Below are 15,054 nucleotides of genomic sequence, written 5' to 3' on the forward strand. Positions count from 1 at the left end.
AGTGGTCAGAGCAAAAAGAGTCTCTCCACATCAATTGCCTCATCGGATCCTTTGCGGTTCAGAGCCTGGCAGCCAACACGATCTAGTTGGAGATGGACAACATTTCATCAGTGAGATACATCAACCATCTAGGAGGTACGAGATCCAAGGAGGAATATTGACGACCCGGAACAGCGCAACTGTTTATTTCACTCAAGAAGACTTTCAAGCCAGTCTCAGCGGCGACTATTGCCCGTTGGGTGAGATGTATACTGCAAGAAGCAGGCATTGAACCTCTTCCTTCGGAGCACACTCCACCAGGGGACCTATGGCCTCCAAGGCCTTCTCTTCGGGGAGCCGCCTGTAGGACATTCTCAGAGCCGCTGATTAGTCTTCGGACTCCACTTTTAAAACATTTTATTTCAAACCAATCACTGACATGGCTACACTGTTTGTTAACCAGCTTTAAACTAGCATAATCGGATCCTCTGGTCCAGACATAGAATATAAAGTTTCCGAGCTATCATGAAGAAAAGTTTCAATTATATTAAGGACGCGGAGGCGAGGATTATCCCTCCCTGTTGCTTTATCAACTATTACCCTTCTGGTACCCACTGAAGTCTTCAGTTTTGGATAATTATGCTGGGGTTGAGGGACAATAGTAACGTTATTTGCATCTTGCGATGTAATATTGATTCCAAAATGTGCCTACTGTTTCTCAAGTTGATGGTAATTTGTGATTCCTTTGAAAAATGCACAAAAGTGAATTTTTTTCAAAGTGCCATGTGTGTGCGCCACATGGCACCTTGAAAAATGCACTTTTGTGCATTTTTCAAAGGAATCACAAATTACCATCAACTTGAATTTGGTGGCAACTTGAGATTCCTAAATACAAAGTAGCATTTAGCGATTGCTACATGAATTCCATTTAGGGAATCGCAAATTGCGATTCCCTAACTGCATTCGCAATTTAGGTAATCGCAAAAAAAACTGCGATTACCCATATTGCGAATGCTAAGAGTTTGATACATTGCAAAAGGCGTTTGTGTGTCGTAAACGGGCACATTCTGCGAATTGGCCCGTTTGCGAATGCAAAAAGCCTTGATACATCTGGCCCCAAGTCCTCCTGTCCTATGAATTCAATCTTAAAAATAGAGATCGATATATTTAGAAAAATGGTAGTGAATATTCTAGCCAATAAGCACGGAGAGCGGAAAAAAAAACTTAATCGTTTCATAATTATATGAACACCAATCAATCAACCTGTCAAGCACTTATTACTGCAGTTTTGCTAGCTGCTTATTCCATATAATGCAGCGGAGTATTTACAAAGGTTACGACAGATGTACACCATTTTTCTTTTCAAGCAATAGCCCGAAAACTCAATTCTATTAGGGCAGAGAGGCAAGGGTTGTGCCACACTTTAACAGTAGCCTTATTAAACAACGTATAACACTTTGCTTCCCATCATTCATGGAACAAACAATGCACTGTCCAATCTGAATTCAGCATCCCTCTAATGATTCTCCGTCCGCCTATGCTCGTCCTCTTTCTTCCTGCGATGAAAGCCGAAGGAACACCTCACTCCTGTTTGGACGACTGATTCTGCAAGAACCAATGAATCAACCATTCAAACAAGGACCTTAGGCGAACTGATAATATTGCAGTGTACAGCAGCAAAGAAACATTTAAACGGCTAGCATCCCTAAAGAATTCAAAATAGGTTTACATAGCAAGCATGTAAATTGATCAAGACAAATTACTTGCACCTTTAATGGTAACTCCTGCCTCACTGGGCGGGTGAAAATCATCGAACAGAGGGCCAGCACATCCTCGCCTACATGTCCTTAATAGAACTGAAACGTTCCTTTACAATTGCAAGGAAATTTCTCATTTTATATCAGGACCGGAAGACGAGGATCATACCAGTTTAAAGCTCGTCTACCACCAGGGTTGTATAAGAGAGAACTGGTTTGAATTAAAACCTCTTAAAAGTTTAATCTGAAGACCAGTCCACGGCATTCATAATATCCTCTAATTGCGCCCCAAGGGCAGACACTTTTGAACCCCTCTGTTTAAATGAGCTTTAAATACTCGTGTCAATACTTGCCTCTTGCATGGCCCATAGAACCCAACGTGCAATGGTTGGAAGGAGACTGCCTTATGTGGCTGATAAAGAGCAATAAGCAACTGTCGTAGTTCTTGACACAAACTACAAACAATTTTGGAGCACCCAGGAAAGGCGGGTATGAGATGAGCCTGGAGTTGCACTTCGTCTGGTGAGACACATGAAAGGACACTCCCTCAGGAGTAAAAGTACGTTCGCTAATGTCCAAAGCCCAGACATCCAAGACGTTGCGACAAAAAAAACCAAGCATAGCAACGTCACCAATTTTGCAGACCAATATTTCCTTGAAAGGTACTCCTGTTCAGAGGCCAAGAAAGGAAGATTTTCAACACCTTGTTGACATCTCAAAGAGCAGAATACCTTGGCTCTGAAGGAAGAGCCAACCTGATGCCTCGGAGAAGTTTCCACACCAACGGATACTTGCCAACCAGACAGCCCCTCACATGGGCATGCCCTGCAGAAATCACAGATCGAAAGTGTTGACTGACGTATAGGCCAAACCTTTGGCCACCAATGAGGCCGGGAAATTCAGGATGTGGACAACGCCCTACCCCCACAGGATGCAGATTCCGGGGACGACACCAAAACAACCACCGAGACCAGGTTGAGCGGTATCGTTTAACTGTATTCTCCGCCCATGGACTTGCCAACGCATCCTGTTATCTTCCACACCATAAGCGGTAGGGACTCGTAGACCATCAATGGGTGGAGACTTCCACAGGGATACATGAGGAGATATGGAACTTGGGATAGACGTATTGGAAAATCCCAAGAAGGTTCCAGAATAACCAGAAACAAGACTTACGACTTCCAAATCAGGGTCACTACCACACGATTTGCCAGCTGTCTGCGCCGGGAGCCTCATTACCACGAACAGTGGGAAGACATAGCTCATCTCCTTGGACCAGTCTTGAAGAAATGCATCGTTTGCCTTTGCATCGGGGTCCGGTCTCCAACTGAAGTACTGTAGAAGCTGATGATTAAGCCGGGAGGCAAACAGATCAATTGTGAAAGGACGCAACCGGTCCAATAAGGTCCGAAATGATTCTGGAACGAGTTTCCAGCTGTTTGAATCCTTGAGATGACAAGACTGCCAATCCGCTACTTGGTTGGCAGAGCCCGGGAGATGTTCCACCACACCAGACAAGGGATGATCGGGCAGTACTCCTAAAAGCTCTTTGCCAGGTCCGACAGAGCTCTCGAACGCATGCCCCCTAGAAGGTTGATGCTGCAGACTGCTGCCTCATTGTCCATCTTTAGAAGTATGCAGCATTGGTTGTGTGCTCACCGCAAAGTATCTTACCGTGAAAGGACCTGCCGTCAATTCCAGGCAGTTGATGTGCAGGGCCAGTTCTGAGGCAGAACATATAAATCTCATGGTGAGCTCCCCATAACCTGTCCCGCAGCCTGGGCCACTGGTTTCAGACTATCACCATGTCTGGATTTGATCAGAAAAATGTGCGGCCGTTCCAGGCCTCAATGTGCGAGAGCCATCACTGCAACTCGTCTCTGGCTTCGTCTGAGTGTGGAATGTTTTGAGAATATGTGAGACCTCGGCGCAGGTGTGACAGCTTAAGGCACTGCAAAGCCCGGAAGTGAAGGGGATCCAGAAAAATGGCTTGGATGGAGGAGGCCAGAAGGCCGACCACCCTGTATATCTGTCGGAGGGAAGTGGAGGGTTATTTCAAGGTCCTGTACACTTCATGTTGTACCTTGACCATTCTCCTGGAGGGTAGGCTCATGGTTGATTCCACAAGTTGATCATGAACCCTAAAATATATCTTAGCCCAAAAACGTTTTAACATCAAAATATATACACAGGCTTACCCTATACTCTGCTGTAGAAGGGTTTTTTCAAATTTGCTAAAATCACTGGCATCAACACAAAGCGTTTTCAGAAGCCTTGTGATTTTAGTGAGCAGATGCCATAGGCGAGCACCTCACTTTGAAAAGTGTTACAGTTCCAGTCCAGTTCACCATCTACTAATATTAAAGGCAGACCAATATCTTAGCCACAGTCCAATAAAGGCATATCGATTGGCGTGGTTAAGGTTGTGACTTTTACAAACCATTGCTGTTATAGAGGAACACAAAAAATTGTAGAGATTATGTTATTACAGAGGCATTTCAATAGCATGTCTACTATTTCAATAAAAATTGAATTAAATAAATTAAAAATAAGAGCCCTATTGCATATCTACTAGAGCTAGGTGGCTCGCAAAGGTTAGCCCATAGGAATGAATGGCAAGGTATTCCTTATTTGCGATTCTCAATTAGAGAATCGCAAATAAGGAATAGGTGGGATTCGCAAACAAAATTGCTAATCCTACCTACATAGCGTTTTGCTATTCTCTAATTGCGATTCCCTAAAAATTGCAATTAGAGAATCGCAAAACACAGCCTACCTACATATGGCCCTTGGTCTTATTAACGCATTGCATTTTACACTCCACTGCCATTTTACAACCTTGCTAAATGTCTATAACATTAAGCTAATTGCTGAACTAATTACACATGATGTTGTCTGAACTGCAAAGACACATACAAACATTACCTACCCTAAAAATCCGAAAGTGCCTCTTGCTGTAAGTTTTGTATTTCTCGGTCTGGTTGATCACTGGCTTATCAAAACAGTAGTCACAATTTTTGTCTCGCCCAAACAAGTAGTCATTGTTCACAAAGTCTACAACAAGAAAGATCAGGTCAGACAAAGAAAATTGACATGAGCACCACACGGTCAGTTCAAGTGACTGGTTAGTGTTGTTCATACAGTGCTCTCAATATTGAAGCTGTCCTACATAAAACATAGCAGGGTCTACTGGGCGTGTTAGCCATGTCATACAACCAAAAATAAATGTTCTAGTAGTTTGTTAGCTAATGGCGGTATTATGTGTGGGTGTGATGTATGTGTCCAATTCGTACAAATATAGAAATATGCCAATCTAGTGGAAGAAAATGGCTCTAAATCCAGAAAACTTTTGTTCCAAAGTCAAATGACCACTTAGATTTCCTGCATATGGTAACATGGTTTATCTGCCTGGTGCCTGCAATTTTCAGTCTCAGTAAAGGGTGGTCTTGCTGGGGCCTCTAAGCAGATGGTCTGGTACCTTTGAAGTTCAGATTAGTACCAGTAGTATCTGACTGAATCAAAGGCCTGGTGACTGAAAAGGTTAGTGAAACTCTTCACCCCCCCTGCCCACAACCGGCCACCTCCTTTTTTACCTTTAGAACCGTTTTAACTGATGCCCACCACATTAACAAGTACATTGATGGACTTCTCCCCAATCTTTGGTGTGGTTTCATCAAAGGGAGACACAGGCATTTTTTAAAGGAAAAAAATATATTGGATTTGCCAAGCCGCGAGGCAGGACTGCACCTCTGCATTATATATACTTGCTTGAGGTTGCCTTTAAACAAATTGGGAATTACTAATGATTCTTCAGCAGTGCTTCCAAAAGAGACTTTAGCAATTCTATTCATGCTGTAATGACCCACGAAATCGAATCATATAAAATATTACCTTGAATACAATTCTCTTAAAACCACTCAATAATGGCAACTTTGTACTCAATATGCCAACATATATTTATATACACACATTACATTTTAGTTAATAACGTAAATAATGACTTTACTTCACTGAAAAATGATCTTGGCATTTAAGGAATATACGACAGATATAAATGAGCATTGAAAATGCAATAGGTCTCGCCTTTGATTAACTTAAAGCCATTTGCCTTGCTAATGGTATTGTATAGCAAAGCAAATGGCTTTAACTTAATGAAAGGCGAGGCCTATTGCATTTTTAATGCTTGGCTGTAAGTGCTCCCAGATTTGACCTCAATTGGTTATACCTCTCTCATCAGCTCCAGGGAAACCAGGTACATGGAGGTTGCTGTTTGTTTCCCGACGCTGCTTTGCATCTGCTCGTGCGGTTTCCTGGCTTTGCTGTCATGTATAATAAAAGGTCATTCCAAATGCCTTACTGCCTCAAATAACAGCCTTCACCAAGAAGGACAACAGATATATATATATATATATATATATAACACATTTTAAAATAAATAAAGTGTTGGCTTGTGCCACAACTGAGCCATTACCCAACTTTACTCTGATACTCCTGTTATTCCAGATGGTTGTTGAAATCGCATGCTTACGAGTGCAGGGATCTTCACCACATTGGTGCTGATCACCATAGGGAACTGAAATGGAAAGGCAGTGATCTCTGCAGGTAGGTTGGAGAATAGCATTTTGTAGTATGGGGGCAGTGCTACTGTAGTACTACTTAAAGCATTAGAAAATGCAGTTTGTGAATCGGGCACACTAAACTCAGTGTTGCTTGTAAATGAGAGACTGAAGAAGCTATCCGTCTAGGGCAGTGGTTCTCAAACTGTGCGCCGTGGCTCCCTGGGGAGTCATCAAACCTACCAAGGGGAGCTGTGCACCAAGCACTTTAATGCATTCAAAGCTGAAGGGGTTGTTGGCTTCAGTTTAACTGATTAGACTTAAATATACGATGATTTGTAAGTGACATGCCTAAAGGTGTAAACGTAGTGCTTAATTGATGGCATGTCGCGGGAGATGACTTCCATATTTCATCGAATCCCCACATTCCAACTCTCCAAAAGTAAGCGGAAGATGCTGGATTAATTGTTAGACTCGTTAATAAATTATATATATAGATTACCTACTGGCGGTCGCCAGTAGGTAGTTATAGTTAGGACCCTGTTTCCATAGGAAAACCGCAACATTCTATTTGGAATAACTTTGGCGCCGGTCGACGAATCCTCGCGAAATTTTCAAAACTAATGGGGCGCTACGCTCCGCTCCTACCCTGAAAGTCTCGGGGGGATTCGTCAAGCGGGGGCTGAGAAAAAAGGGGGGTCCCAAAACGCGTTTTTCCCATGCATTTTTCCATAGGACCTTTAGACACAGCTACAGCCCGAACGGCTGAACAGAGTTACTTGAAATTTGGCAGAGAGGTAGTCTACAGGTCAAGGAAGTGCCTTTTGTAGGTCTGGTGTAAATCTGTTCAGTAGTTCCTGAGAAAATAGCATTTAAATCAATATATATATCAGTGGCAGCTTACGGTGCGCTTACCGTGCGCTTACGGTAAGCTTACCGTACGCGTACGGTGCCGTGCGCGAGCGCGATTCTGATTGGCTGTTAGATCTTAGTAAACATTCGAATCGGTCGAAACCAGGAAGTGGCGGCCGCCATTTTCTCTCTCGCACTCAGAGGGGGGGAGGAAAAACAAAGTTTGATAACATGTAAAGGGGCAGGCTAGACAGCTCCTAACCACCTAGCCTTGGTTAAGGTGTCCCAAAAGAACACCCAAGGCCAAAAAATTATGTATTTTTTTGTTGAAAAAAATGCAGATTGCGCTTACCGTACGCGTACGGTAAAAATTAATTAAAAAATAAAATTATCCCAATTTCCCCCCCCCCCCCCCCCCGTGTGCAAAAGGTGCCCGCAAGGCACCTTTTGTGCAGGGCTTATCAATATTTGGAACATTTAATAGATTACCTTTCACAACGAAGCGCATAATATGTCCTCCGTGTGCGGACGGTGCGCGAAGCGCATCGTGCGTACATGGCCCATCCAGCGTAACGTGGGCACGCGGTGCGCATAGCGCACCGCGTGCCCACCGTGCGTGCACGGCACTAACTGCGTAAAGTGGGCGCGCGGTGCGCAAAGCGCACCGCGTGCTCACTGTGCGCGCACGGTGCGCGCACGGAATGAACTGCGTTAAGTGGGCGCGCACGCCACGAACGGCGTAAAGTAACGTAGCATTTAAAAAAACGTACAAATTCACTGAAAAAACCATAGGTTTCACACACGTTATAGTTAGGAATTAGCATTTAAAAAACCTTGCAAATTCACTGAAAAACCCATAGGTTTCACACATGTTATAGTTAGCTGGACATTTTACTCATAAAAAACCAATGAAATTCCCCCGTTATAGTTAGTGCAGGCAACTATAACTCACGCGACCGCAATCCTCTGCTGATGACATATGTGTCTTTATGAAAAAAAAATATTTGTAATATATGTATAGCTAAAATTTAATGGAAGAAGACATGGGCAAATAAGTGTCTAAATACAGTATTAGCATCAGCAGAGGATTGCGGTCGCGTGAGTTATAGTTGCCTGCACTAACTAGAACGGGGGAATTTCATTGGTTTTTTATGAGTAAAATGTCCAGCTAACTATAACATGTGTGAAACCTATGGTTTTTTCAGTGAAATATATATATATATATATATATATATATATATATATATATATATATATATTATCTACTGGCGGTCGCCAGTAGATAGTTATAGTTAGGACCGTGTTTCCATAGGAAATCCGCAACATTCTATTTGGAATAACTTTGGCGCCGATTGACGAATCCTCGCGAAATTTTCAAAATAGGTGGGGCGCTCCGCTCCTTCCCTGAAAGTCTCGGGGGATTCGTGAAGCGGAGGCTGAGAAAAAGGGGGGGGGGCACCAAAACGCGTTTTCCCCATGCATTTTTCCATAGGACCTTTAGTCCAAGCTACAGCCCGAACGGCTGAACAGAATTACTTGAAATTTGGCAGAGAGGTAGTCCTCAGGTCAGGGATGTGCCTTTTGCAGGTCTGGTGTAAATCTGTTCAGTATTTCCTCAGAAAATAGCATATATATATCTATAAGCGCGCACCGTGCGCGTACGGTAAAACTTACCGTACGCGATTCTGATTGGTTGTTAGATCTTAGTAAACATTCGAATCGGTCGAAACCAGGAAGTGTCGGCCGCCATTTTGTCTCTCGCAGTCTGAGGGGGTGAAAAACAAAGGTGGAGAACGTGAAAAGGGGGCAGGGTGGACAGTTCCTGACCCCCTAGCCTTTGTCAGGGGGTCCTAGAAGGACCCCCAAGGGCCAAAATTTCCTTTAATATTTTTGCGAAAAATCGGAGTACGCGTAGCGTGCGCATACGGTAGAAACGGAAAAATTCCGCGAACTGCGTAATGTGGGCGCGCGGAGCGCGAAGCGCATCGTGCGCGTACGGTACGCGCACGGTGAAAAACGTAAAAAAAAAAAAATACATAACTTAGCATTTAAAAAACCGTACAAATTCACTGAAAAAACCATAGGTTTCACACACGTTATAGTTAGGAATTAGCATTTAAAAAACCTTGCAAATTCACTTAAAAAACCATAGGTTTCACACATGTTATAGTTAGCTGGACATTTCACTCGTGAAAAACCATTGAAATTCCCCCGTTATAGTTAGTGCAGGCAACTATAACTCACGCGACCGCAATCCTCTGCGGATGACATCAGATATTACATCACTGATGACATATGTGTCTTTCGGAAAAAAAAATATTTGTAATATATGTATAGCTAAAAATTTATGGAAGAAGACATGGGTAAATAAGTGTCTAAATACAGTGATGTAATATCTGACGTCATCAGCAGAGGATTGCGGTCGCGTTAGTTATAGTTGCCTGCACTAACTAGAACGGGGGAATTTCAATGGTTTTTCACGAGTGAAATGTCCAGCTAACTATAACATGTGTGAAACCTATGGTTTATTAAGTGAATATATTTATATTTTCAAATGCATTTTAAACCAATGCAAGTTATCAGGAAAGTACTGTTGTCCTGTCTATTATACACACTAAATATTATTATTAAGTATTTAACTTTGTTCTTGAATCATAGGTACTTCCAGTACACATTTCTTTCAGTACACACCAGGCCTGCTCTTCCCGTGAGCACGGGGAAGTAAAACACCATATAGGGCAGAGTGCCAACATTTAGAAGCAAGAGGGGAGTTAAAAAAAAAAAAAAAAAGAGGAATTTATTTTACTTGCATTCATATGGAGGCAATTTTTGGGAGGCGAAAGCAAAAATAAAGCTGTATGTGGTTTAAAAAAATTGCGAGTCACACCTGCTGAGACAGGTGTGTTGGCACATATAACATGGGTAGAAATGGAAGTGTATGCAAATATTCTTCAAGCGATAAACACTTTGGCAATGAGGCCTACATGCATAGGGGTACAATCTAGCACTGTAAGTGGGATAAAAAAAAGTTTAAGAGGGTACTCTAAAAAAGGCATGGGCAAAGAAGTGTAACTAAGAATACTTTACTAGAGGCACTGCCTTAGTAATACGAAACACCCTGCGTATATGAATATAATACCTTCATCAGCTTCATCCCAATTTTTTTCAGGGTGAAAAATGCATGTACTCCCGAGGCCGGGATTACACCCCCCCCCCCCACCCTCCCAAAGAAGTAACAGTGGGGAGCCATGGGCAATGGTCAATGGGTCAAGGGAGCCGTGAGTTGAAAAAGTTTAGGAACCCCTGGTCTAGAGGCTAAATTGCATGGTGCATAACAATGAAACCCAGATCAAATCTCAGCTTCCTCACTTGATCGAAGTTGTGCTCCTGGGCAAACATTTTACTCAGTTTTCTTACATGTATTATTAATAGCAAGAATGCAGCATAGTTCCAGACTTAATATTCAGTCAGTCATTCTTGCTGCTGTGGTGCGTTTTTGGCTGCTGCTTGGTGTGTCTCGTTACTAATTAGGCTAAAAAGCTAAATATGCTATAAACTCGTGTCACACGAGTTTATAGCAGATTTAGCTTTTCTGAGAGTGGAACAAGTGCAGCGGTGCCTCTGTTGCTCCGCGTTATTGATTGGGACGTCTTCTTTCAGCCCCTCCACATCCTCACATCTGTCACAGCAGATGAGGTCAACAGAGTAGGGTGAGCTTGAAAAGTGGTGGGGGCTGCCAGGAGAGCGCTGCCAATTTCAAGCCCTCTCTCTATAGAGATTCTATCCTTCTAAATTAAGTCCTAGGGAATTGTGCTGGCAATATCGGCCTTGGCTCTCTCTGGCCACGACTCAAGGCATTGCTGCGTGAGGAGACATTTTGAAAAATCTTGTCAGGGTTTATGGGCAGCGATAAAGTTCCGCGAGGCTGGACACCGTGTAACTGCCTTTAACTGCTAAGACAAACCAAGTTTGTTACAGGCAATCAGAAGTGCAGGTGTACAGCGCGTGAGCTGAACGTGCCAACAGGGCAGCATGAAAAAATAAATATGTTTGTGCTCAAATTTGTTAGGTCTCTGTTTGTTGCAGGTTTTGTGAGCTCATAGGTGGCAGATCTCCGAATTGGCATTTTTAGATAAATGAACTCAACCCTCAGTATCCACATACATATTTCAGAAGGATGCCGTATGTTATTGCTTTTAAGCACTATTTCTATAGTGCTTCATAGCCCTGGCGAGGCACTGAGGCGCCTTTGGTGGACAGACAGCACGTCTGGGCATCTGAAGATTCCCCAGTTGTTGTTATTTTGGTGCAAAGAGATGGAAGTCAGTTAGTACGTTTTCAGCCGCTGAGTTCCACGTGTCACAGGCCAGCTCCAGCGCTGCTTGTCTCGTGACGGGCTCCCGGCCGTTGTTCTAAGAAAGCAAGCGTAGAGGCCTGTTTGTGCTAACTGAGCCGCGCTGACTGACGTCTAAGTCGGAGACGGGGTGAGGGAGTGAAAGCGAAAGCACCACGCCATGCGCGCGCGCACACACGCACATCTCTTGTCCATACGCACTCCGCCATGCGCGTGCACATCTCTGTAGAGGGCGGACAGAAGATGTGCACGCGGGGACTGGCTTTACAGGCGGCGAAAAAAAAGTCCACAGAGTATCACGCTGCCAGTAAAGCATCCAGTCCCCGTGTGCACATCTTCTGTCCCGCCGCGTGCTCGCCTGGAATCCGTATCAATTCCAAAAGTCCATTGCCATGGCAAGAGCAGCACATGCGCTGCTCCTGCCAGGCCAAGACCTAAAAAAAGCATTTCACTATTACAGCCACTTAGTGTAAAATGCAGCCAAGTGAGGTATTATGGCAAAGCCATCTTAATTGCAACAGATATGGGGCATGATGTATAAAAGCGTTTTTCCTATTTGGTGTTAATGGAAAAAATTTGGACTATGGTTCTTTCTACAGCAGTGTACTCTTTCTTAGTATTCACTTCCATTAAAATAGCAAATTACAGAAATAAACAGCAAATGTAGTTCTCTTCTTCTTAAGTCAACAAAGCACGTCAATAAAGTGACTACCATTATGTTTACAGAGGACTAGGCGACTCCAAACCTATGAGCTGGAGTAGCATTTAATCACAAAGTCGTCTTTAAAAGAGGGTCAGTCCTCAACACCAGAACACAAATTACTTTTGAGAGAGAGAAAAAGGGCACCACCAAATATCAGGATTGTACTACGTTTCAACCATGGGGCACTGGTTAAGGACTCTGCATTTAGAAAAGCCTCATTCATATTTTCTTCAGCATCAAGCAACTTGTAATTGATGCTGAGGGCCTCTCAGTACTGGGGAGGTATCTGAGGGATGAGGCTCCAGGTGGGCTCTACTAGAGGGGCAGTGATGGATAAAAAGGGGACTGACTGGAGGAGCTCTGGTTCGCTAGCTTTCAGAACGCCAAAACTGCAGTCTCAAAATAACCATACCCTGCATTTTTGTAAAAGGTAAATACGTGTTGTAATATCCTGCGGGGAAAATGTTTCATGGTAAACTAGGTTTACCATCCTTAAAGTCTGATATAACTGACAGAATAAAAGAGATGGACAAAAAATAATGTGCCAACACGATGTTTCAGCTTACCCCACTTTGTCACATCTGCAAAATACTCCATGCGCACATAATTGTTTTCAATATAGTTGATTACAGTACTTTTAAAGACTTGAAACTAGTAAGATACCCAGAGGTGTGGTGCTAAGCAACTTTGAGACCCTCTTGAGAAATCAGTCTCAAAGATTGCCAAGAATAGAACTTCCTCGTACTCTGCGCCCTCCGTTATGGTGGGCGTTTCCAGGATTCCATTCTATTTCCAATTTTTTTTTTCCCCCCAACAATCACTGGCCCACAAAGATATAACTAATTAATATTTCAGAAGCAATAGTCTCATACAATAGAAGTAATTCAAGGATATTCTATAAAAAGACACATCGAACTTTACAAATACATATAAATATAACAAGCTGAATATAATAGCCTATAATCCATCTTTTGTTACTAATATTAACTTATATGAGTTTACTTTTTACCCCCCTAGTATCTTTAAAACATTTTAGTCTTCTACCCAAATTTGTGTACATTTTTATGTTGCCCCTATTCTACAGGAAGAGATTCCTTCTATATCTTTAGTTTGTCTCATTTTGGCTACCCGTTGATAAAAACAAGGTGGCTCCAGGAGCCTCCAATTTCGTAAGAGCAAAGATTTGGCTATGAAAGAGACGATAAAAAAAACAAATTGTTTTTGTCGGACAAGTAGCTTTGAGTTGGGAATCCCAAATAAAATAATCAATGGATTGGGATCTAGGTTTCGTTTAAGTTGCCTGATAATCTACTGGAAGATCTTTATCCAGTAGTCTGATATTTTAGGACAGGAAAAGGAAATTTGAAGCCAATCCCCTTTTTGATGATTGCATCGAAAACAGCCTGATGACATATCAGGGAACATTTTATAAATCTTCTCAGGGGTATAATATAGCTGCCATTTAGAGAAGAACTGCATGCGTTTAAAGTTGTCTCCACGCATGGCTTTATTAGTCCGTCTATTGTAGTCCTTCCATAATGCTGCATCTATACGACATCCCGTAGTTCCTGTATTTTTACAAGAGCACTTGGGATTATTTGTGCGAAAGTTGGATCTGCAAAATGCGATACCAATTCCCTATACTTCCTTAATATATAGTGCATATGTTATAGCCTCTGAAAGTGGGCCATCCGGAAGTCTTAATTCTTTTTTTTTTTAGACCAGAAATCTGGAGATATGAAAAAGCTAACCCCGAGATTTCTCCTAAGCTATGTTCTTTAATATGTTTAACAAGATCCTTTATCTGATAAACGACTATTTTTTCCCAACTTCTGAGTGTCTGTGAATCTACCAGCCATCCTACATCTCTACAGTGCTTTAACAGTTTCTGAATGGATTGATGAAAATCGAAATTCATTCTTTGATTAAGTGAGTCAGTCTAAAATTATGCACGGAGTCTAATATCTGTAGCGCTTGGGTAGCCTGGGGATTTTAATAAAGGATTTGAGATGAAAAATTTTTCTAATAGCATTCGGTGATGGTAGAAATTAAACCCATGATCCTGCGATGCTGCTGCTCGTCCACACCAATCAAAAAAGTCAGCTTGAAAGTATTTCTAAATATGTGGGAGCCCAAGTCCACCTTCTTCCATACTCAGGTGTAGCGTTTTTAATTGAGTACATGGTTGCGTCTCTGACCAAATAAACCTTCGTGGCATTTGGTCGATTTCTAGAAAATTGTTTTGTGGGATTCCAATGACTACCTTTGAAAAGATAAAGAAAATAGCGGGAGTACCATAATTTTTATCAACGCAATTCTTCCAATTATAAAAAGAGGTAGAGTTCGCCAAATTATTTAAAATGTTTCTAACTTTGAGGGTGGCAATATAATTAAGTGGAAAAAGTTGTGCACAGCCATGCGAAACCCAAACGCCTAAATGTCAAATGGAATTGTCAACTGCCGCTTGGATCCGAAGGTCCGGGGGTAAATCCTGATCATGACAATAAAATAACATTTCCAATTTATTATGGTTGATTTTATACCCTCCCAAATCGGAAAATGATCTAATTGTGTCAAAAATGTAATATTTGCCAAGACGGCTTCTAAATAGAGAATTAGATCATCAGCAAATAATTTCAGCTTGGGTGCCCCTGTAACTGGTGGTTTACGGGATTTTGGCGAATTAAGGAGGTGAATGCTTCCTTGTACAGCACAGGAGAGATTGGACAGCCCTGTCGAGTGCCTCTCTGGATCCTTACTATGCCTGCGGCTTGTGTATTAATTAATATTTTGCCACAGCTTTCTCATATATATTCCATAACATCTCGACTAGGCTTACAGGAAATCGAAACT

At 42.4% G+C, this 15,054-nt stretch overlaps 1 protein-coding gene across 2 annotated transcripts in view; it reads right to left on the reverse strand.

Moving 5' to 3' along the window:
- Positions 1-15,054, reverse strand: part of CHEK2 (checkpoint kinase 2) — a 243,964-nt gene that overhangs the window by 166,081 nt on the left and 62,829 nt on the right. For both annotated transcript variants that reach the window (XM_085636234.1, XM_085636235.1), the window contains exon 5: positions 4,666-4,790. In XM_085636234.1, the coding sequence (XP_085492360.1) occupies positions 4,666-4,790 (125 nt within the window). The remainder of the gene's footprint in view (positions 1-4,665; positions 4,791-15,054) is intronic.

This window comes from Triturus cristatus, chromosome 11 (genome assembly GCF_964204655.1).
Source record: "Triturus cristatus chromosome 11, aTriCri1.1, whole genome shotgun sequence".
Taxonomy (NCBI): domain Eukaryota; kingdom Metazoa; phylum Chordata; class Amphibia; order Caudata; family Salamandridae; genus Triturus; species Triturus cristatus.